Source organism: Neofelis nebulosa, chromosome 2 (genome assembly GCF_028018385.1).
Source record: "Neofelis nebulosa isolate mNeoNeb1 chromosome 2, mNeoNeb1.pri, whole genome shotgun sequence".
In the NCBI taxonomy this organism is placed as follows: Eukaryota; Metazoa; Chordata; class Mammalia; order Carnivora; family Felidae; genus Neofelis; species Neofelis nebulosa.
The window spans coordinates 104,696,802-104,719,757 of record NC_080783.1 but is presented as its reverse complement, the minus strand read 5'-3'; the positions used below and the strand labels follow the sequence as shown (position 1 = coordinate 104,719,757).

Below are 22,956 nucleotides of genomic sequence, written 5' to 3'. Positions count from 1 at the left end.
ACTGGGTGATCTCCTTGTCTCGCTGCATTTCCCAATTCTCTGTCCTCAAAGTGACCACCTATGACGGGCAAAGTCATCCCGCTCACCCCAGGCTGGGCTCTAGGCTCCGGTGGTTATGATGATGCTCCTGGGCTGCAAACAGTAGGCACTAAATAACTGTAGTGAGGCAGTCATGCACTGTGATTGGTGCACGAGATGCTTCTCCCAAGCTTGCGCCTATTGTCCCAGGAATCTTTAAATACGCTTTTTTATTCCAATGGAAAACATCAATGCATCCTCACCTCTGCCTTTGACAGTAACCTGTGAGATGATGGCTCTGCCCCTTTTGGCCAAGGCCCAGATGGTTCTGTGGCCTCTGCAGGGCCCAGGCAGCAAGGGTGGGTGGAGCTTGATGGGGACCCTGACGGTGGGCTCTGGGCACTGTGTGATGCTGCCCCTGGGACAAAATGCACGGACAGCACGACTGATCTGGAGGTATGGCAAGGGGGAGCCCTGCATCCCAGGGTAGGCGGAGCCAGCAAGCTGCCCTGAGTTGACCCTTTGGATTTTAGTGGTTTGCTTTGATTATTTAACTGAAGGCTGCAGGACTCACTGAAGCAGGGGTATTACTGCCTCTCGGCTTAGGATGTGTGGATATGTGTGGGGCCTCCAGACTTTTATGTCCTTAATCTTTGAGGTGGCTTATTTATCTTGGGGAGTGAAAAAAGGTGGTATAAGTCACTCACACAGTAGTCTGAAAAAGTGTACTGGACCTTGCGTGCTTCCTCTTGCTCTAGGGCTTTTCTCTAAAGGCCACTGGGGAGCCTCCTTGCACCCCCTATCAAGGTCATGTCCTGTCTGTGTGCGGATATGGCTGGGCTTGCTTCCCCCAAGGGGGACGGGGAGGGGGAGACACTCAGATCTCGGGGCCTGTTCTCTCTAGCCCCAGTGCCTTTCCCCTCTCTTTTCTTGGCTCGTCTTCCAGCTGTCACTGCCTCCCACACACCACAACCTCCAATGCAGCAGCCATTAGCCACCTATGGCTCTTGAGCCCTTCAAATGTGGCTGGTCCCACCGGGGATGGGCTGTTTCAAAGATGAAGAATAAAAAAATAATAATAAGGATGTAAATAAAATATCCCACTAATTTTCGTTTATATTGATGACACATCAAAATGATAATCTTTCAGATATATTGGGTTAAGTAAAATATATTATTCAAATGAATTTCACCTGTTTCCTTCTACTCTTTTTTTAAACAGTGTGCTCCCAGGTTCACATAAAATTATGTGCGTGGTGGACACTTGTGGTTGGCAGCATCTTTCTGCCGGACTGTGCTGCTGCAGGTCTTTGCAACCTCTGGGGCTGTTCGAGAACTGAGCATGTGGGCCCTGGCAGCACCTGACCCGGAGAAGACAGAAAAGCGCCGGGCCCACACGCTCCCGAGAAACAGGCCCGACCATCATGCATACAAATGCCCATGTTGGAACAAGTAAAATCTACAGCGCTTTGAACTTCCAGGGAAATCTTATCATATTAGCCTCACTTTCCATTTTTAAAGCCTCTCAAATGATAAAAATGCTTCCTGACAATGCCTTTCATTTTTTTCTTATTGGTTTACTTAGCAACAAATTGTTAATAATCGACTGGGGGCTCCAGCTCGCCCGTGTGCCTGCCACCATCCATCTTCCCAGGGAGCGGAGAGAGAGTCACAGCCGGCAGAGGGGCTGGCTCTCTTTTCATAGGGGGCTTCTCTTTCCAGGGCCAGGCAGAGGTGATCACCTCTGTCCACAAGGACAGTCCTGGGCAGACAGGCAGAAGGCTGCAGCTGAAGCCCTCCTTCCTCCCGACTGCCTGTATCTGAGGAACTCCCTTTCTGCTCTTGGGGGCTGGCTTGCTCACCACTGTGCACACCTCTTATGTCTGCATCTCTGTTCCCCCTCTGCCCACCCCCCCCGCCGCCCCACCCGGCCCCTCGTGGTCCCACATGCAGTCCTCTCTCTCTTTCATCTAATCTCCTCTGTCCTACAACTCACAGCCCCAGAGGCCCCTTCTCCATCTCGGAATGGTTTACCCAAAGACGTGGAACAGGTGGAAAAATTATGTTCGAGTTCCAGAAGGGCTTAGGGCAGCCCCATTTCACAGGTGCTATGTCAGCCGCGACAGGTTTGCTGGGAAATTCTGATCTCCTGTGTCCTCACACTTTGGGGGGGGGAGGGCACCCCAAAGAAAAGAAACCCTGGGTATTTGAAAGCAACTGGCATGACAGGAGGAAGCAGAGGGAGAAGGCAGTGTCCTAGATGCGGAGCCCACAGAGCTGCGGAGAAGCAAACCCCTTTGGGATGGCTTCAGGATGTGAACAGTGTGAATCGACCCCATCCAGCAATCTAACCGGCAGGCTGGTGTGGGGCTCATCAGTACAGACTCTTATTCGCCAAGGAGTGTGTGGGTTCGCGGGGGAGCAGTGTTGGGAGGGTGATTCTTGAAATCAAGCTCTCTTCTGGATGGAGAGGAGAGACACCCGCTCAGGGCTGCTGTGGGGAACAGGGAGGAGGGGGCAGGAGGCTAGCTACCATGCATGAAATGCCATCTGCTAAGTGCTTATGTGGGTATCACATTTAACCTTCACAACTTTGTTGGGTAGGCTTCACCCCCATTACGGGAGGAAAAAAACTGGGGCTCATGGAGGTTAAGTCACTTGTTTGGAACCACTCGGCGAGGTGTGGTGCAGCCAGCCTCTGCTCTCCAAACCTCACAGGTTACCTCTCGACTGCCATCATATGGATGCTGCTGTAGAACAGTTTAGAGTGGGGACCAAGGGCCATGACATGAGGGGGCACCCAGGTCCCATGGCCTCTCTGGTGTCCTGAGCAGACAGTACCAGGTATTTCTAAGCAGCCCCCTCTTGATAACGGTATCAACACCCCATCTGTTCTTGTGTACATTGGGTCTCTGTGAATGGTCTCCAAGAGGAAATTACTAATTCCTTCCTCCATGGGAGGACCTTCTTTCAGGTTTCAGGGTCCATGTTTATAGATGCTCGCTGGTTTAACTAATCTTATTTCCCTCTTTGCACTGGCTGCTAGGAAGCTCAGGGGGAAAAAAAAGATATTTATGTGAATTATAGCTCAGAGCACACAGCTGTTTTTTTAAATCCATTCCACACCTGGCTTCATTTATTGTTCCTTTCTCCTTAATTTTCTCATTTACTTATTTTTGTTTTAATCTCTTATACTATGTATGTGTTGGTAGGCCCCCTTTTAGAAGCAGGCACGGCCCAGATAAACAATTAGGTCTCCCACTTGCAGAGGATGTGGCCCCGGCATCTCCTACAGCCGCCTTCCCCAGCCCCTTCTCCCCCGCAGAGGGCCTGAAGTTCTGTCCGCTGGGCGGGCTGCTGGGGCTTAGAGGCTCACGTGCACCAGCTGCTCCTGGGTGTCGTACTCCTTGGTGCAGTCTTCCCAGTGGCAGTTGGTCTCGTAGATGATCACTTCGGCCTCCTGCTTACAGTCGTCCCTGTCCAGGTCTTCCTTGAGGTCAGCCAGCTGCTCCTGGGGGAGGAGCAGAGCAACCCACGTGAGCCACGTTCAGCCACCGGGCCCTGACGGAAGGTCACTAGTGGCCCCGGGCGGTCTATGCCAAGGACCCTGAGCTGGTATGGGTGTGGAGACACATGGATGCACATGCACGCACACGTGAGCACACATGCATACACTTGTACACACACACGTGCATACGTACATGTATGTGCTCAGCCACTTTCCTCAGCTAGCTCCCACCCATCCTTCTCCTGTTGCACAGCTGTCCTGGGGCCCCTCCTTCCTCTCTAATGCTGGCTTGTCATCACCAAAGTGTCCCGCCACATCCTGGGTCAACCGACTTGGCGAGGAGAACGGGAGAAAGGAGGGCAGTGACTTTCGCTTATTTGGTTTGGTTTCCTCCGGGAGAGCCAGGGTGGACCCGCGTGCGATCGTGGTGGGGGCGTTTTCATTATAGTCTGCACGGGGTCTGCTCCCGCCTGGAGGCAAGAGAACAGCCAACAGGCATCTGGCCTGGCCCTTCAGACGACTCACTCTCACACTGTCCCCTCCCTCCAGGACACAGAGCATACCCCGATTCGTGCCCAGGGTTACTGGCATGGTCTCCCAGTGCCCATCCTGTCCTCCCCGCCACAGTCCTAAGACGTGGGCATCTGTGTTCTTGCATCACCGCCAGGAAAATGGGTTCAGGGAGAGGCCACCTTGCTCTCTGCAGGGCACTCAGTGAGTGACAGCCCCCATCTGCACTGGCGTCTCCTCATCAGGACAGGGCCCACGTGTGCCCTGTTCAAGGTGGCAAAAGAAAAGCAGGGGACACAGGGGCAAAGGAAAGGCTGGGAGTGGGAGCGAAGGGGGAGGCACAGACGTGCCAGGCTGGGACAAAAGCCACAGGATGTCAAGGATTCCCCGATATCGCACTGGCTGGCTGGGGCAGGCTCAGAGCAAAGCCAGGCAAAGCGGCAGATGTTAGAACGATGGAATGCTTTCCATTTCACACTATCTACAAAACAGCAGGACTATTCTGTTTTTCCCAAGAGCCTCCGGGGGAAACATTTATAGGCCAGATTAAGGGGGCTGACCTCCCCCACAGTCAGGAGCCCCAACCCCTACGGGCTCTAGAGACCACAAAGCGGAGGCTGTAGCTCGCCCGTGAGCCTCATTACTGATGCCGAGTGCATTTCTGCGAGTGGGGAAATCTGCCTCGTGGCTCCCCGGGCTGGCCGCAGACTCACGCCCCTGACCGACTTTCCACTGGAGCTGCAAAGCTTCTGGTTGCTTCTCAGAGTACTTTCCAGTGAACGCACTTGCCCTGAAAAGGCAAACGATGATGTGCAGTATCCTAAGTCCACGGGCAGCGCTGGGTCCACATTAAAAGGAAGTGCAGGTGCGCCCCTGCCCTGAACCTTTAGCAATGGGGGGGTCGGTGGGGCTGTGGCCCCCTACCCCTGCTCTGCACTGTCAGAAAAACTGCAAACAGACTTATTATTTCTGTACGTCCCGCTTATTTGAAAGAAGACCTGAAGGAGCTGCCAGGTGGACATGTGAGCGGAAGACGGCGCGGGGGCAGGGGGTGCGCTCGGGGCCTCCAGATGGGGCTGGGCATCATCCTAGCCCACGGTTTTGAGGGCTTAAACAGAGCGGGGATTCATTATGCCGCATGCCTGCCAAGGGAAAGCACGCCCATCCACCCTGCAAATGAGACAGGTCACTGAATCAGGACCCTGAGTGACATAGTGACAACCTCTTGTGATAAACAGCTTTCCTTCCACGGACACATTGGAGGAGCCAGGCCAGGTGGGAAGGAGGGCCCTGGGCTGCCTTTCTGGGTTGGAGGGGCGGGGCAGGGGCTCCCCCCAGCATGTTTATCTCCCCTGGATATGTGCCGTCCTCATCAATTTCAACGGCCCCCGATGATGGCCGACCTCGTGGAAACCATGCATCATGCGGAGATGCTTTGGCGTCAGTGAGGGGAGAAGAATTTGTCACCAACTCCTCTGTTTGCCTGACAATAACAGGACCCAATATTTCATAAAAATTAAGTGCCCAGAGCATGCCCGATGGTTTACAGGTTTGATAAAGGATCGTCTGACAGATGTAGGGAAGACGGGGGACAGGAGGTCCCCTGCATCCTCGGTGTCAAAGCTGGTGATGCTGTAGTAACAGATGGAGACCATGCCATTCTCAGAGGCCTGAGGTGGGGAGGCAGGAGGCTCGCCCACGGGGTCAGCACTCACACCAAGCCCTTCCTTTCCATGACAGGCCTTTGCTGCAAGAACTGGGACCATCAGCCTGCCGTCTCGGAGCATCTGAATAAGTGGCAGGATCTCCAAAGGGACTGGCACAGGGGTTTCAGTCCTGCAACAGACCTGGGCTCTGATTTGCTCCCTCCCTCACCTTCCTGCCAACAATCATCTTCCTTGCCTCCCCTCTGTACCGTGCTTCTCGCTCCCTCAGATGTGCATCGAGTCATTAGAAATTCCTACGTCATAGTGACTTTGCATCAGGCCCTGTGCAAACCCTACCGACGTGGGGCCGAATCAGCCTCGTCTCCCAAGTGCAGCCTCTCCAAAGCTTTCAGCGCAGTGCAGGCTACAGGCAACATGAGCTAGGAGCTAGGATGGGTGTCTGGGCACATGCGAGTCCTACTAGCCAGGAGAGTTAGGAAAGGTGGAAGTGGCAGTGAAAGGGGTGAGGTGGGGGGTGGAGTTCTAGGGACGGGGAGCAACTGGACAGGGGCCACAGCCATTCAGGGGACAGGAGTGACTGAGTGTGACTGGGGCTTGTGTGAGGGGCTGGGGTGGGGATGGCTGCAGCCCCAGACATCCATCCATCCATCCATCCATCCATCCATCCATCCATCCGTCTGTCTATCCATCCATCCATCCATCCACTCATCCATCCATCTATCCACTCATCCATCCATCCATCCACTCATTCATCCATCCATCCATCCATCCATCCATCCGTCTGTCCATCCATCCATCCATCCACTCATCCATCCATCTATCCACTCATCCATCCATCCATCCATCCATCCGTCTGTCTATCCATCCATCCATCCATCCATCCACTCATGGATGCCCCATCCACTCATCCATCCATCTATCCACTCATCCATCCATCCATCCATCCATCCATCTACTCATCCATCCATCCATCTATCCATCCATCTATCCATCCATCTCTCCATCCTCCCTCCATCATCCATCCATCCATCCATCCATCTGCCCATCCACTCTTTCATGCAGAACGTGTTTGATGAGCATGTAACATGCAGGGTGCTGGGGACACAGCTCTGGTCCTCCCTGAGCTCACGGTGTCCCCGCCCTCTCTGGTTCACTCATTCATGCAGGCAGCTGTCTGTTCGTCCATTCACCACCAGGGCCAAGGTCCCAGGTCCGCTCACCCAGCTGGAGGATGGCCAGGACAGCCAGTAGGTTACCTGCGTCAGGGTCAGTGGGGAGGCTGGCCGCAGGCCCTCTGCCTCTGTCTTGACCTTGCTGCGCTTATGAATTACGATGGGGTTCACGGTGCTGCTCACAGCCGATTCGCTGTTCTGCTTGTTCTGAGGGAGGGAGCAGAGGAGTCTGTCATGCAGAGGCAGGGTGGGGACATCCCAAGTTCTGTTTGGGCTTTACCTCAGGGATCCTCCCCACGTAGGTTGGGCCAGCACTTCTGTTTGAAGTTTCAGAAGCTGAGTCTCCCGACGTGGTCCTCTGGCTGGGGGGCACAGCCACGAGAGAGCCCAGAGCTCGGCCTTCCAACCCCCCCCCCCTCCCTGGGAATGGAAAAGAAACCCTCTCTTTGTGAAATGCAGGACACCTTCACTCCTGTTCCAACAGCCTCAGCTTCTCAGCCCTCTGGAGCAGGGGGTCTTGAAGCATGAGAGCAGGAGAACAGGGCCGGGCCAGCCCGGGGAGTAGGAAAGAAGAGCCTGGTCACAAGAGCTGATAGCTACTGTCTGGAGGGAGGTGCCAGGTGGACACCTGGAGCCCTGGGGTGGAGAGGGAGGGCATCCTGGAAGAGGGGCTGCTCCAGACAGGGTGGGGTCTTGCCTTCGTCCCAGCACATGCTCACCTCTGGGCTCCGCCCTGCCAGGTGGCTGGCCTGGGAAGTGGCGCAACCTCGAGAACTGTCATCGTGAACGTTAGCCACGATCCGGGTCCCCACGGGGCTCTGTGCACCCAAGCTCAGATATGCGCACAATGACCCGATTGGGCGGCAGGCCCCACTCCGTGCATGCGTTAGCCCAGGCTGAAAGATGCTTCCAGCGAGTTGGGGTCCAAAACGCAGTCTGGCGGAGTCCACAACTGTGTCCTTCCACGCCCCAATACTGCCTCTAAAACCATTTCCTCGTGTGCAAAATGGGGCTTCATTCAGCAAAAAATAATGGCGCTTACTGTGTGCCTGGCACTGTACCAGCACGCCCTGCCACATCGAAGGCCTGCTGGAGAGCTCAAGTAAGATGGCCTTTGGTCAACTTAGGCTCTAAGTACTGAGTACATTGTACTCTGTCTGCCAGAGCCGGAATTCTAGGGTTGCTCCGTCTACTCATTACGTTGATAGGACAGGCGACCACAGAATTTATAGGCCAGGCACTTGCCAGCGAAAGTGAGGGTGTCAGGACCCCGCCCAGGTCTCCTGATCCAGCATCTGGCCCTTCTGATCCCGTGGCCTATCGCCAAAAGGCATCCCACCAGCCAGACCCGAGCGGGGAGTCCTTCTACAAATTCCCGGCATGAGACGGCAATGATCAGCTCTCGTGGGGCCCCGGGAACCCGGGGACCCACCTACCTGGGTGGCGTCGCTCAGACAGGTGGCGCTGCCGCTGAGCTGGGTGGGCGTGGCATTGATGGAGGCAAGGGCCATGGGCTGCTGGGCCAGGAAGGTGGGCGAGGGCTGGATCAAAGGCGGGGTGTGTCCGAAGGCTGAGCCCAGGCCCCTCTGCTGGCTCAGGATCTGCTGGTAGGCCACCGGGTTGATGGGGTGGGGGAAGGTGAAGGCTGGGCTGCAAAGGAGAGCAGGCAAGTCACGGAAAGGAGTTGGGGGGGGAGGAGGCTGTGTGGTCAAGACTTCCTGCGCAGAGAGGACCCTGCCAGGGATCGGGAGGGGCATGTTGCTTATCTTGCCATCAGCATGGCTTTACCTGGCTCAAGAGCCACCACTGTTTGCCATCTCAGGCCTCCCGGGCTGTGCTTGCCTACAGGCCCCACCCCATGACCCAGCCTTCACCCCAGGGAGGGGCCAGGCGCCATCTCAGGCCTACACCCCAGCCCTTCACCTCTCTGACGCCTGAGAGGCATCCCCGACCATCTGAGCCCCACTGGGCCCTGAGGCCGCTTCTGATGCCCGCTTGTCCAGGACATGTGCCCTGGGCCCTGCAGCTCGCGTCACCCCCTCTCTTCTTTCACTTCTGCTGCACCTCTAGGTTCTTTTATGCCATCTGCATATGAGCCCTCTCTCCAGAACATGATACTGCGGAAATAATGGTGACCTCCAAGGCTAAGCCATATAAGACATGTGGCTTGGGTGGCTCGGTCAGTTGAACGTCCAACTCTCGATCTCAGCTCAGGTCATGATCTCAAGGTTCATGGTATGGAGCCCCTCATCGGGGCTTGAGATTCTCTCTCTTTCTCTCTCTCTCAAAATAAGTACATAGCTTAAAAAAAAAAAAAAAAGACATGTGGCTTCCTCCTTGCTCTCTCCTGCATCAGTCACTTGGGGTGGGGGTGGGGGAGCCAGCCGCCATGCCGTGAGGAAGCTCAAGCAGCCTTATAGAGAGACTCCCATAACGTGAAATAAAGGCAAGTCTTCAGGTGCCTTACAGCCCTGGCTGACACCTTCAGCGCAGGCTCGTGAGACCCAGCGCCAAGCCAGTCTCATTTTCTTGACCCCAAGAAACAGTTCGAGATGGCAAATCCTCGTTGTTGCTTTAAACAGCTAAGGTTCAGAGTAATTTGTTTTGTAAAAAAAGACAGCCAACATCCTTGTTACCACTTCGATCTCTGCACGTCCCAGGGCCAGACTCTCCTGACATTCCTCACACCTCCTGGCCTCCCTGAGGAGGGTGGCGGGGGGGAAGGGGGGAGGGAAATGAGTTGAGTCAAGGTGGTTGGGTCTGAGTCCTTAGAAGAGCCATGGGCTGCACGGTGGAGTGGGGGCAGGGTGGGGACAAGGGCGAATGGTGTCAGTGAGGTCTGGGTGTGCCGTGCTGTGACCACAGCGGGAAGCTGGTTGCCTGCTCGGAGACCTGGCATGACCCAAGTCGGTGTCACAACGTGTGCCACCAATGGCTGTGGCTGCCATAAAACCTAGGGTTTTATGGTTGACTCTTTCGTGCCAGGCCCAGTAAACATACTTTTCACATCAGAGAGTGGGTTTGGGGGAAGAGCAGACACAGGAAGACGTACTCGAATGTTGGCACGTTGCGGCGTCATCGTGGTCGGTGTGGAATTCAGGGAGCAGTTGCAAGCACACCGACTCACAAATGCAACATGTCCTGTCTTTCTCCACGGGTCGAAAGCATGGGCCCTCCCCCACCTGGCCCCCAGCCCACCTTCTGGGGCTAGGCCGCCCACATGCCGGCTGGGCTCACCTGAGGGTGCCTGCTGACAGGTGGCCGTAGGAGCCGCTGGCCGCCGAGCTGCTGCGGGAGTTGTTGATGTAGGCCACCAGCGAGTTGGGTGACGTCCGGATCATCCGCTGCAGATCCAGGCTGGCGTCTGACAGCGGGGAGATGGACAGCGCCCGCTTGCGGCTCAGGCGGGGCGTCACCCGTGGGCTGGAGAAACGCGACACTGTGGGGACAGCCAACCCCAGGCATCACTGTGCTTATAGGGGGTAGAATTGGGGAAGGGGGACTGGTGGGGGGGGGGACAGCGGGAAGAGCCTTTGAGGACGGTGTAATGAGAACCACAGCTGGGGGCTCTTGGGCAAGGGTCCTGGCCTCTCTCCAACTCAGTTTGCTTATCTATAGAATGGGATGGATCCATGCATGACGTGGGGGTGTGAGAAACACAGGTCAGATGCTTGGGGGAGAGAATATGTTCGCTGAACATTTAAGGCGTAGCAGCTAAGTGTTGAACAGCTTGGTGGCCACGAGTTGAACCCACCTGTGAAGCTAGCGCGAGGTGGAGAAACAGGCATGGCCAGCGTCCTTCCAGACCCACCCCAAGGGCAGCCACTATCCTGGCTTCTGGAGTTGCCCGAGGCTTCGAGAACCTGTCACCTTAAACACTCTTCATGCACAGGCACACACCCCAGTCACCACCCCACCGCTCTCTCTGACGGCGCCTCGCATAAGCTCTCACCCCTCACCGGTAAGCAACTGCGGGAAGGAAGACAGCCTGAACCAGAGGGGGGGCTCCTTGACCCTGGGGTCACACTCTCCCGCCTGGCTCCAGACTGCGCCCCCGCTCCCCAGTCAGGGTTCTGGCTCTCTCCTCTGGACAAACAATGGTCTAGAATAAACGACCTGCCAGTGTCACCGGGCAACTCCCACATGCTCTGTGTCTGCCCTTTCCAGACCCTCCCTGAGCCCTGGGTTCCTCTCTGTGCAAGGGTCTCCTGGATCTGACCCCTGGGGCTGTGGTGAGGAGTACATTACACAGCAGGGGCACCTAAACGCTTTGCCATGCCCCTGCATTTCTGGATATCGGCACCGACACCTCTTTCTGTGCCCCTTCGGGGGCCTCCAGGTTCCCTTTGGGCTGGAGGGGTTGCCTGTAGACAGCTCCAGAGGCTATTGGTGCATACCTCTGCTACACGCAGCCTGCCTCCATGCCTGTGCTCGGCCGTTCCTGGGCTCGTGATGCCTGCCTTCTTCCCTTCTGTCCACTCAGAGCTGCTTAGACCCCACAGGTGCTCCTCCTCCAGGGAGGCGGCAGGTTGCCCTGGCTGCAGGGTTGGTGTGTTGGTGCCTTGTTCCCACAGCTGTGGGGGCACTAAGGGCAGAGCTGATGGCCTGGGGATCTCTGAGCCCCCATCCCCAGTGCCGGCCAGCCCCTGAGAAGGTTCCGGGCCTATTTGGCCTGTGTGAGTGCATAGACCCCCCCCAGCTACCAACAGCAGAAGCCTCAGCAGAGCCCCTGCCCACCACCTCATGCCCCCAGGTCCCCTGCTGGGCCCTGGGGGCACCCATGCCCGGCGCTCCTCTGACCCCTCGCCCTTGACTGGCAAACCCGGGAAGCCCCTTTCCTCCTGGGCCACTGGGATAAACAGCCTCTGACAGGAGTTCGCCTGATGCCTTTCCATTGTTACCTCCTTCATGACTGAGTCTGCCCTCAAAGCCCCCTGCAGGTTCCCTTCCTCTCCCCCTCCTCCTATTCCCCCAGCCCACTGCTAGCCTGGGTCATCCCAGGGCCCTTAGCTAATTGCTGTCCCATCCACATTCCTCACTGCAGCCCAAGAGAGCTTTTTAATGTGTAAATTGAATCATGTCCCTGTGCCCCCCTGCCCTAACCTTTCCAAAGCTCCCAGTACTATTAGGAAAAAAGCCCAAATGCTCAAGGTGGCTTTTGCTTGGAGGCCCTGTGGGTGCCCCCTGCCCACCTCTCCAGCTTCATCCTGCCCACCTCCCAGGCTCTGCTCCAGCCGCCTCCCCGCTCCCTACTCCTGTCACCTGTCTTCCGGCACAGGGCCTTTGCATATGCCCATTCCTCTGCCTGAAGTGCTCTCCCTTCCTTTCTGTGCTCAGACCTCCACGGGTTATCACTCTCCCAGGGAGAGCACCCTGACATCCTCCGAATGGGAAGTTACCCCCGTCCCAAATGGGGGGGGGTCACGTTGTCAAGTCCGCATGCACCGGTGTGGTTATCTGATTGCTTCTGCCCCTCCCACCTTTATGCATCAGGGACCTGGGTCCTTTCCCCCCACCGTTATATGCATACACATACACATATGCATCCATTCGGTGGTGAGCCCGAGTGGAAGATGGCAAATGTTGAGCCGTGGGCACAGGTGAGGGACAACAGAATCACAGCCAGGGTAAGTCAATATTTACGCACTGCCCTGAAGGTGCTGGGTACTGTTCTGAGCACTCCAAGGTATTAAGTTGTTTAATCTTTAAAGTATTCAACAGCGTCAACTGCCCTAGAAGGAAGGAACTATTACTACTGTCGTTTTACGAATGACAGAGGGCCATGCAGCCAGGGGAAGTGCAGAAGTAGACTTGGAAGTCGGGCAGATGGCCACCAAAGCACTCAGCACACCGCCTCCGCCCAGGGTAGACAGAAGACGCACCTTGCGGGGAAGGATGTGCTTGGAGGTGGGGGCTGGGGCGGTCAGACGCACATACACACCATGTGGGAACACTCAGCTGGGCCACTCCAAACCCAACACTTAGTGCTTGTCTTGGAGCACATCACTCAGCCTCCTGAGCCTCTCTTTGCCCATCTGTACAATGGGGGCGGTACAGCTTGGCTTGCAGAGTAATCTCGAGGACACCGGCAAACCACCGGAGTGCTGAAAGCCCAGCGGACCTTCTAAAACGAAACTGAGAATTAACGTCGCTTCTTCAGGGGCGAGGAGGACGGCTTTGATGGGCAGGATGAGCCTAAAGCTAATACTGGAGTGAGGGACAGCAAGTCTAGAAAACACAGTCGGGCCACACAGCAGTACGTCTGTCACTACAGCATTCACTCATCTGTCCATTCATCCGGGCTCCTCTAGGCTTCTTTGTTCTTATTTACTGAGTTCACTCCCCGTCCGTCCTCACTTCCAAGGAAAATCAAAGATGCAAACGTGAATCCTCCCAAAGAGTCCTGTCGCTTACGAACCGAGTGGCAAATGGAGAGACACGAGGTGGGAGGGACAATCCAACATCCTGTAGACTAAGAAATACACTCATCCTTCTAATGCATGTTCTAAAAAAAGACTGTGCTGCTAATATTTGGATTCCCACCCTCTCACGTGCCCCTAACAAGAGGAAACAGGGCAAATCTGACAGTGATATTCATCTCTGTTATTCCCACCCCTCGAGGGAAATATGTTTATTAATGTGCCTCTTCCCTTGATAAATTACTAAATAGAAAGAAAATCCTGGCACTCATTTCCTGTGGCTTCTCCTGTGATTTATGACCGGGGACTGGCAGAGCTGTTGCGTCCATTCATCTGTGGATGAGCCTGCGCCGATTTCCGTCAGCCGCCGGGGGGGGACCGGGCACCAGCCTGCCCTCACCTGGGCAGACGCCCCATGCTACCCACTCCTGCTGCCGCTTGCATCTGGATCCTGTTTCAGCCACTATGTCTTTCTTTTGCTCATTCATGTGTTAGTTCATTCACCCATCAGAGCCTTGTGGTGATGGCATCGGGCTGGACGCTTTTGGGGATTGCAAGCAAGGGGGGGACCCTCGGCCCTGCCCTCCTGTGAAGCTCACTGTCCAGGTGAGAGAAGAAAATGGTGCCCAGAGCACTGGGCAGGGCTCCTGGGATTACTAGGTAACTCCAGAGTGCTTGGGGACATCGCTGCTTTCCCTGGGGGCAGCCGGGAAGGGCAGGAGGGTTGAGAACGGGCCCCCGGTGCAGGCAGACCAGTTCTGACCCTGCTTGACTGCTCTGATCAGGGTGACTTTGGGCGAGGCTCTGAACCTCCCTGAGCTGCTTCCTCACCTGGAAGATGGGCCAACAGTATCCACCTCTGGGTTGCTATGGGCTTGTGACCAGCATGTCACCCGAGCTCTGGGGCGGGGGGGGGGGGGGTGGTGTGTCCCGAGGACCCAGGAACCTGGAATGAGGGCGGCAGGAGGAAGCAGGGGCTGGCTCCCTAGGACATGGGCGGGGCAGGCGGGGCACCAGCAGTGGAGAGAGCTGTGTCCCAGCACCACCTCCCAGGAGGCTTTTCTGTGCCAGATGCTGTCCTGAGCGTGGGACTGGGACACGCCTCCCCTGGCGGTGGCAGGACACAGCCTCGTGGCCTGGCTCGTGGGCCCTGGGTCCTCACCGGTTAGGGAGCATCCCTGCACAGCCCAGCCCCGCCCACATACCTTCTGGACTCACTGAGGAAATGCTCTAAGGAAACCCAACTGGAGGACCTCAACCTGCCCCACACTTAGCCGTCCGCAGTCCCTTCACCCCCTCTTATGGGGGGATTGAAAACACCTCGGCTTTGGAGCCCAGAGGCTTGGGGTTGAGACTGGCCGGCACCATTTCCTAGTTCTGTGATGTAGACAAATTTAGGGCTCGGGCTCAGGGCCTCGGCTTCCTCGCCTGCAAAGTGACTTCGTGTCTGTGCCGGTTCACCGGGTGACCCACATACGCCACCTAGCCCGGGTCTGCACACAGCAGTCCTGCCCCTCGGGGAACTCGTGGCCTGCTCTCCTCTGCCTCAGTCTCCCTCCCGTCTGCAGGCTGGGCACGGACTCCCGGCTCGACTGGGGCCTCTGGCAGTCCCTCCAGCGGCTCCTCCTGCCTCTCTGTGGTGTGATCAATGTAATTGGTCTCTGAAAACCCCCTTGGACCCGCAGGCAGCATAAAGAACGGGCGTCAGAACGGAGGTGACATCCAAGTCAAATTAGTGTCAATATGACAATAAAATATACAGCTCGGAGGAAATATGGGCTGTAAACAGACAACATTTCAATCGGGAACATTTCAATCTTCTCAGTGTGGTGGGAGGAGGGGGTGGGTTGTGGCGGCTCCCACACTGCTGTGCAATCACCAATATTCAACAGCATAAAACAAGAACATTCCATTTTAAGGCCCCGGTGACAACCGGTGAATTCCCCGCCCTCCGGAGAACCAGTAGGCAGAGCGATAGCCTTGGACTCCCTGACCGCTGATCTATTACCTCCCAGCACAGTATCACTTTCCACTCTTCCTGCTATAAATCAGCCTCCTTTAAGAACAAGAGGCAACGGGCCTCCATCGACCACCAGGAGGCTGAGAGGCCCCTGGCCAGGGAGGGACGCGGGAGATGCCCTTTGTCCAGCCTGCAGCCTGGTCCTGGGACCCGGGAGCAGGGCAGGGCTTGGGTTTTTGCTGCAGCGAGAGCCCCGGCAGAGGTCCCCTCTGCCTTCCTGCCTGCCCCACACCACCGTGGGGATCTCCTCGACGCACGCTCAACCCAGATGAGGTTATTTTGGGCTTGACGGAGGCAAGGACACGGACGTCTTCCTCAGAGCATATCTGGTTTCCCATATGAGAAAAAATACAAGTTTCTATTTTAAGGTCTATTTATTTAACCCCAAAAGGTGAATGTATGAAAAATGCAAGGATTATGACACAGAGCCACCTGTGGAACTTATCAAGCACCACGAGGGCACGACTTGGCATGCTATGCACCATTGTGTATGCCTGGCACATAGGAGGTGCTTAAGAAATACCCCCAGAATGAATGAATGAGAGAGAGAGAGAGAGAGAGAGAGAGAGAGAGAGAGAGAGAAGGCTCAGTTTCCTGAACTTCCCATTAAGTCATGAGGCCCCCTGCACCTGAACAGAGCTTACCTGCCATGGTCATGTTTATAGGAGGCTTTCTAACATGAACACACGTATTCTCGGAGAGTCTCAGGACCCTTCCACAGGTGGCCTCTGAGCCTGCACAATTCTGTGACAGTCTGAACAAAAAGAAGGTCTACACTTCACTGGGTGGACTAAAGCTTCCTGGGAGGGTCTCTCCCCACACCCATGCAGCTGGGACCAGCAGGAGCTGGTGGGTTTTCCCTGCTCCCCAGTTTATAGGAAAGGAGAGGCTGGGGATACTCCAGAGGCTGACCTGAGCTGTGCGCACTGGGGTCTAATAGATGCATGTGAACAACACATCCACTTGGGCATCAGAGCTGAACAGAAATGGCTAAAACATTAAAAAAAATTTTTGATGTTTATTTATTTTTGAGAAAGAGAGACAGAGCGTGAGCGGGAGAAGGTCAGAGAGCGGGAGACACAGAATCTGAAGCAGGCTCGAACTCACAGGCCGTGAGATCATGACCTGAGCCGAAGTCGGACACTTAACCGACTGAGCCACCCAGGCGCCCCAGAAATGCCTAAAACATTTTTAGAAGCAGAAGCAAATGTTCTGGTTGTAGTTCAAACTGGCTTGAAAAAAAAAAAAAAGAACCGTATTAAGTAATGACAGATACAGGATATTGTGTCGGCCTACTCTTAATTTCCTTGGATTGTAAGGGGTTGGGACCAAAGGAAAAGAGTCATCTGTTCCTGAAATCCTTTAGGGTTCAGAACCACGCCCCCCCACCCCCCCACCCCCTGCCAAGCCTCACCCCCAGCCTCAGCAGATCTGGTGAGAAACTGATATGCCTGCCCAGGTCCGGGATGGAAACTTCCCTCTATACCCTGAAGACAATCACGTTCCCGAGAGGAGAGGTGGAGAAAGGATGGTGGGTGGGTGTGATGAGTCCAACGCGAGCGCAGCGCTCTCACGCCCACTGATGAGCTCACCTCCCTTGCTCCTGCTCAGCCCCAGATGCTGCCAAACGCTGAGAGCCCCTGAGAACAAAGCTGCCGCGTTCCCAGCCACCTCCCCAGGTCCCTGCAAAGAACCGACAGCTGCTTGACCCCGGGTAGTTCCCCAATTAGTTTGCATCTTTCTATCCTAGGTTTTTTGGTGACCACCACTCACTCAGTCACTCTGCAAACACAGAGGCCTGCTCCTTGGCCACCATGCTCCCGGACCTGGGGAACCCCCCAGTTTGTCAACGGAGAAGCAGCAGCCAGTTACAGCCCCGCAGGTGGGAGGGAGGGAGCGCGAGCCGAGCTGACACGGTTGAGCTGGGGCTGGATCCAGGTGGTGTCTCAGAAGTGGCGGCTGACTGGGGTCCGAACACACGGAGCAGAAGCGAGCTGGGCAAGCCCGTAGGGAAGGGCATTGCAGGCAGAGGGAGCAGAGCAATTGTCTGGGAGGCTTCATTTGGAGCCGGGCGGTGGGAGGCAGTGTGCAAGGCGGGGGAGGGGCGGGGAAGACTAGGCTGCAGGGGAAGGCCACTCAAGCCGGGTTATAAAGCCTGAATCTTGCCCTGAGGGTGACGAAAGCCACAGGGGTGCAGAATGACGGAGGGGATGAGAAATTACTGCGAGGCAGCCGTGAGGCCGAGGGAGCCCGAGCTGAACGGCAGTGCTGGGAAGGTGGCGAATAACAGGACGGCTGCGGGGGGTTGACGACTCAGACGTGGCAGGCCTGGGGCTGGGACGGATGGGAGGCATGGGGCGGTGGCCACGAGGAGTTGTGGCACTAGGCTAAGCACGCGGTGGACAGCGACACAGGCAATCGATAGACAAAACTCCCACAGGAGGGGAAGATGTGAACGAGGGAAAAGGCTAGAAAGACACAGGAAGTAGTATTGATGGAGTCGCTGGCCAAGTTCACATGCACGACCTTACTCAGTAGTGTGTTTAGTCCAACTGGCATGTGGGGCTAGGAATCACTGTCCGGACCCCATCCGGTGCCCCCGGCTCCCTTGGGTCATCTCCCACGGTGGGGACGCGCACAGGCAGTGCTGGCTTAGATGTGTCTGCAGCTCACTGCCCCAACTCCCTTCCCAAGGCCACCCCGAAGGGCAGCACCCACTCTGGCCCGGCTGCTCTAGGCCAAGCTGGAACACGTCTGGCCCAGCAGGCCCTCCCTGAGGCCATGGCTCTTGGGGTGACAGATGCGTGGTGCTGCCTGGAGGCAGTGTGCCCAAGGGAAGAGCCAATGTGTTGGTGATAAACAGCGGGGCTTGAAACCCCAACTCACAGCCTAGGCAAGTCACACGACCCCAGTGTGCTCATCTTGAAGTAGAGATGACAATTCCAGCCTCAGAAGACGGCTGAGGGCAGTCACAGGGGAGAGTGTATGGAAAGGCACAGGATGGAGGTGGCGGTCACACAGGCACATGGCAGGTGCTCATGTTGGCTGACTCGGCCTCTCCTGCCCTCTGGGGACACCTGCCTCATCAGACCCTCTGCCATGGTTTGTCTGCGTCTGCCCGCTGTCCAGCTGGCCTGGTGCCGGCCACCCTGAGGCTTTGGGAGGCCCTGCGTGGGGGGATGTGACGTTCCGACGTGGCTATTTGAGGACTAGTTGCATTGTACCTGTTGTCTGGTTTCTAATTTTGACAAGTGGCCTGTACACACAGCTTTACTTGAGTCTCACCCTCGCCACCTGCTGACACGCCGCCCGCCTCCCTGTGGGGAGCACCAGAGGGCTATGGAGAGGCACAGGGGCGGGACAGACCCAGGGATCACATTCTGATGGCATCCCTCAGGCCATGTCAAGGGTGATGGGGCCGTGAGAGCCAGTGTTGGGAGAGGCTCCAGGGCTCTTCCCCAGCAACACTCTTGTGGGGAAACAGGTAGTGCCCCGGGGGGTTCAGGAGCCACACGAGGTCGCTCTTGTAAGTGTGAGGCGAGAAGGGCAGAGAGAGACAAGGATCCTGAAGAGGGGAGAGGAGGGAGAAGGCGTGTGTCCTGGAGGAGGCAAGAGCTCAGCCAGGTCTTAGGAAGTGAGGGGCTCAGCTTTGCCCCAGGCAATAAGGGGGAGCTGCAGTGGCTGGTGCGGACAGGAAGTACTGGGGGACAGGAGGGGGCTGAGGGGTGCAGGGACCCACCCTGAGTCACGCGGCCCGGTAGGTACCAGGCTATCCCTCTCTGGCAGGTCTCCCCGTGGGCCTGTGTGCTCCCTGCCATGGGGGACTGCAAAAGCCGTCCCAGGCAGAGCTGGAGGAGGATAAATCTGCAGAAGCCGCCTGCCCCCCCTGCCCCCTGCCGCTGAGGTTTCTAGCTCCACTGCCTGGCCTGGATCCCTGGGTATCTCTGGGCTAGGCTCCAAGAGCAGCAGGTAGAGTGGCATTAACTGGGGGAGGCGGGCACTTAGCCTTTCCCCCTTCCTCTCTCCTCCAAGAGGCGGGGGCTCCATGCTGATCCCAGGGGCTCGTGGTCGGGGGGTCAGGCCACAGGCTCCTCTGTGAAATCAGGATAGCATTTGGTGGGAAGGAAAGACTTGGTATTTTAGGGACACCCAGAGCATTACCTACCCAGAACACTGGATATCCTGCCTGCCAGACGTGCCCTGCCTGCAGCCTCCAGCTCACTCACTAACTGTCCAATTGCTCAGGCCCAAGACCCTGCTGTTGTCCTTGATGCCCTTCTTTCTTCCTAACTCCTCATCTGGTCTGGGGACAAATCTTGTGACTCTATCTAAATTGTGGTCGCTTCTCCACACCTCCACTAACTGGACCTTCTGCTTCCACCTTGCCCTTAAGCCTTCTCAGATCAGCAGCCGCAATGGAACTCCTTTTAAGAATAAGTCTGATCTCAGGGCACCTGGCTGGCTCAGTCAGTTGAGTCCGACTTTGGCTCAGGTCATGATCTTGTGGTTCTTGAGTTCAAGCCCCGTGTCGGGCTCTGTGCTGACAGCTCAGAGCCTGGAGCCTGCTTCAGATTCTGTGTCTCCCTCTCTCTCTGCCCCTTTCCTGGTCATGCTCTCTCTCTCTCTCTCTTTCAAAAATAAATAAAATATTAAAAAAAAAAAAAGTCAGGTCTCATTAGTCCTCTGTCCAATCCCTCTCCAAGGGTCCCATGATGCTTAAGCCAGACAAAGTCTTACCAAGCCCTGACCAGCCAGCCCCAGAAATCTGGCCTCACCCTACTCCTGCCCTGCCCACTCACTGGGTGCCAGGCATGCTGGCCTGGCTTTTTCTTGAACTCAGAGGGCATGCTGCTGCCTCAGGCCCTTTGCACTTGCTGTTTCCCTGCCTGGATCATTCTTTCCACATATTTGTGTACTGCTCACCTCCTTTAATTCTTGCTTGAATATCATTTTCCCAGGGAGGATTTCTCAATTTCCTCATTCAAGACTATACCCCGCCCCCCACTTCACCCCCGTGCTTCCTATTCCATTCTTGGCTTTGTCTCTCCCTATCACATTGTAAGTTCCATGAAAGCAGAAACGAGTGTGTTTTGTTCCCCAGTCTGCAATTGCTAAAACATGTCCTGGCTTGCGGCGACTCACTAAGTGTTTGTGGGAGTTGCTCAGACTCGGTCCCCTGCGGACAGCAGTCATGGCAAGGATCCCAGACCACTCCTTAGGGCTCCTCACCCACAGAAGGAGCGGCGTCCCCTCTCCCGCTCCCCGCCCCCGCCCAGCACTCACCATCCACCGGATTGAGGTAGTCGTGGAGGTGGGGTGCACTGGCGGCACCCCCACTCTGCACCAGCAGGTCCCCGTATGGTGCAGGGTGGCCCGCCATGAGAGTCATCTGGTGGTAATAGTCTGAGGGGTTGGTGCCCGGAGGGGGGAGGCCAAACAGTCCCCTCTCCTTGAGGTGCTCGTGGGCCACTGTGGGCAGGAGGGAGGGAGAGAGAAAGAAGCCATCAGGACATGGCACCAAATAGAGAAACACACATACGGCTTGGTGAGCTCCCCCTAGTGCCCGCTGGTCCTTCCTCTGCCCCTGGGTCCCCTCCCCCAACTGAGCAGATGAGGTGGGTGGGGCATGTTCCTGCCGATGGGGACCCAGATCCCGCATGCCTCCGTGTCCACAGAGCCGTAAACAACCGCCCCTTCCTTCCCGTGCAGGCCCCACAGGAGACAAGAGCCCCAGGCTGACAGGATGACGGCCTGTCCACCGTCCAGCAGAGCCTTCACCCTGTCCACCGTCCAGCAGAGCCTTCAAAGGGAAACGAAGATGTAAACTTTTTTTATTAGTTTTCTTTATTTTTGAGAGGCAGGGAGAGACAGAGCGCGTGTGGGAGAGGGGCAGAGAGAGAGGGAGACAGAGCTGTCAGCACAGAGCCCGATGCAGGGCTCGAACTCACGAGCTGTGAGATCATGACCCGAGCCAAAGTTGGACGCTTGACCGACTGAGCCACCCAGGCGCCCCGGGGAAACGAAGACGGAAACGAAGACGCTGTGGGGTCGGCCTGGCCTGAATAGTCACGGTGAGATCACCCGGACCCGGCCAGATCAAGCTCCCGGCCTGGCCTGCGACCGCGGGACCCCGAGCTGTCTGCCTCCAGCCCTGCACTCAGCCCCTCCGGGGGCTCAGCCAAGAGGCAGGGAGGATGAACTTCGGAGCATCTTCGAGGGGGCCTGGCACTCCTGCGCGGAGCTTGGAGCCACACATACCCATTGAGAGTCCTGCCTTTCACCAGGTGTGCAAAACTGGGAAGGGGCCTCCTTTCTCAGCTGCCTCAGTTTTCCATCCGTAACACGGGGGCACTAATACTCACGACTCAAGTTACTATTCAAAATGTCAGTGATGGCCGGCATCGTGCTGAGTGCTTGCTGGGCCTGTGCGGGCAGTGCTGAGGGACTCACGTTCATTCTCAGTGTCACCATCCCCATGTGCTATGACCTCAGGGCCACCATTACCACCCCCCACTGGCAGATGGGGACTCTGGCAGTCTCTGCTCTTTGGCTTGGCAAAAAGCAAAGATCTCATCCGTATGCCCTGGGCAGAGAGAAGCCAGTCAATGGAAACAGTCACCCTCTTCCTCTTCCTCAACTTCTGCCGTATCCACTAGCGAGAGCCCTAGCCTGCAGCCAGGATGATGCCCCACGGCCTCTGCCTACCCTGTCCATGCCTGAAACACCCTCCCGTCCCCCTTCCTTCTGGATGTCCGCCTCCTCCCTGAAGCCTTCCCTGGAGGGCCCGTTTGTCCTCAGAGCACACGCGGTCTGGCAGACGCTGCCTCTCATAGCTGATGAACTTTCCGGGCCTCATGTGGGCAAGTGCTGGGGCTGACACACCGGCGGTGTGAGCCTGTCGTGCTGTCTCTACTCACTTGGGAGCTTGGTTCAGGGCCAGCGAGGTCTCAGGGTTTCAGTCTGCAAATTAGCCAAGTGCCCTCTGGAGCTGGCCCCATGCCTGCTTTCTCAAGGGACTGGGGCGGAGGATAAGTGGGCGTGACAGGAGCCACAGCGACGGTTATATGGAAATCAGGCATCGAATCAGTGCTCCACAACTCTAAGTCCCTCCTTCAAGGGATGGGCTACACCGTTATCCACTGAAACTCCTGTGTCCTTGTCTCTTCTAGAGACATCTCTCAGGGCCTCTGACCCACAAGCCACGTGTCTTAATCTCCTACAGCTGCCGTAACAGGTTCGTAAGTACAGACTCAGCGCTAACAGCTGTTCGAACAACACCGTTTCCTTCTCTCACAGTCCTGGAGGCCAGAAGTCCGATGTGAAGGTGTCAGCAGGGTCACACTCCCTCTGGAGAGGCTCGAGGGATAATCTGTTCTGTGCTTCTTCCTCCAGCTTCTGGGGGTTCCCAGTTTCCTTGGCCGGTGGCCACATCTTTCCCATCTATGCGTTGTTCTCTCACATGTCTCTTGTGAGGACACTTATCGTTGTATTTAAGGCCCACGCGGACATTCCAGGATGATCTCCTCATTCAAAATCCCCAACTAAATCACATCTGCAAAGGCCTTTTTTCCAAATGAGGCAACACTCTCAGGTTCGCGGAGTGGGGTGTGGACGCATCTTCCCGGGGGCAGGCACGGTTCAG

General features: G+C 56.4%; 1 protein-coding gene across 3 annotated transcripts in view; it reads right to left on the bottom strand.

Moving 5' to 3' along the window:
• The window catches only part of GLI2 (GLI family zinc finger 2), a 256,037-nt gene that overhangs the window by 14,577 nt on the left and 218,504 nt on the right, over positions 1 to 22,956 (bottom strand). For all 3 annotated transcript variants that reach the window (XM_058715539.1, XM_058715541.1, XM_058715540.1), the window contains 5 exons: positions 20,598 to 20,783; positions 10,113 to 10,314; positions 8,312 to 8,525; positions 6,960 to 7,082; positions 3,395 to 3,529 (listed from right to left, as the gene is read on the bottom strand). In XM_058715539.1, coding sequence (XP_058571522.1) covers positions 3,395 to 3,529; positions 6,960 to 7,082; positions 8,312 to 8,525; positions 10,113 to 10,314; positions 20,598 to 20,783 — 860 coding nt within the window. The remainder of the gene's footprint in view (positions 1 to 3,394; positions 3,530 to 6,959; positions 7,083 to 8,311; positions 8,526 to 10,112; positions 10,315 to 20,597; positions 20,784 to 22,956) is intronic.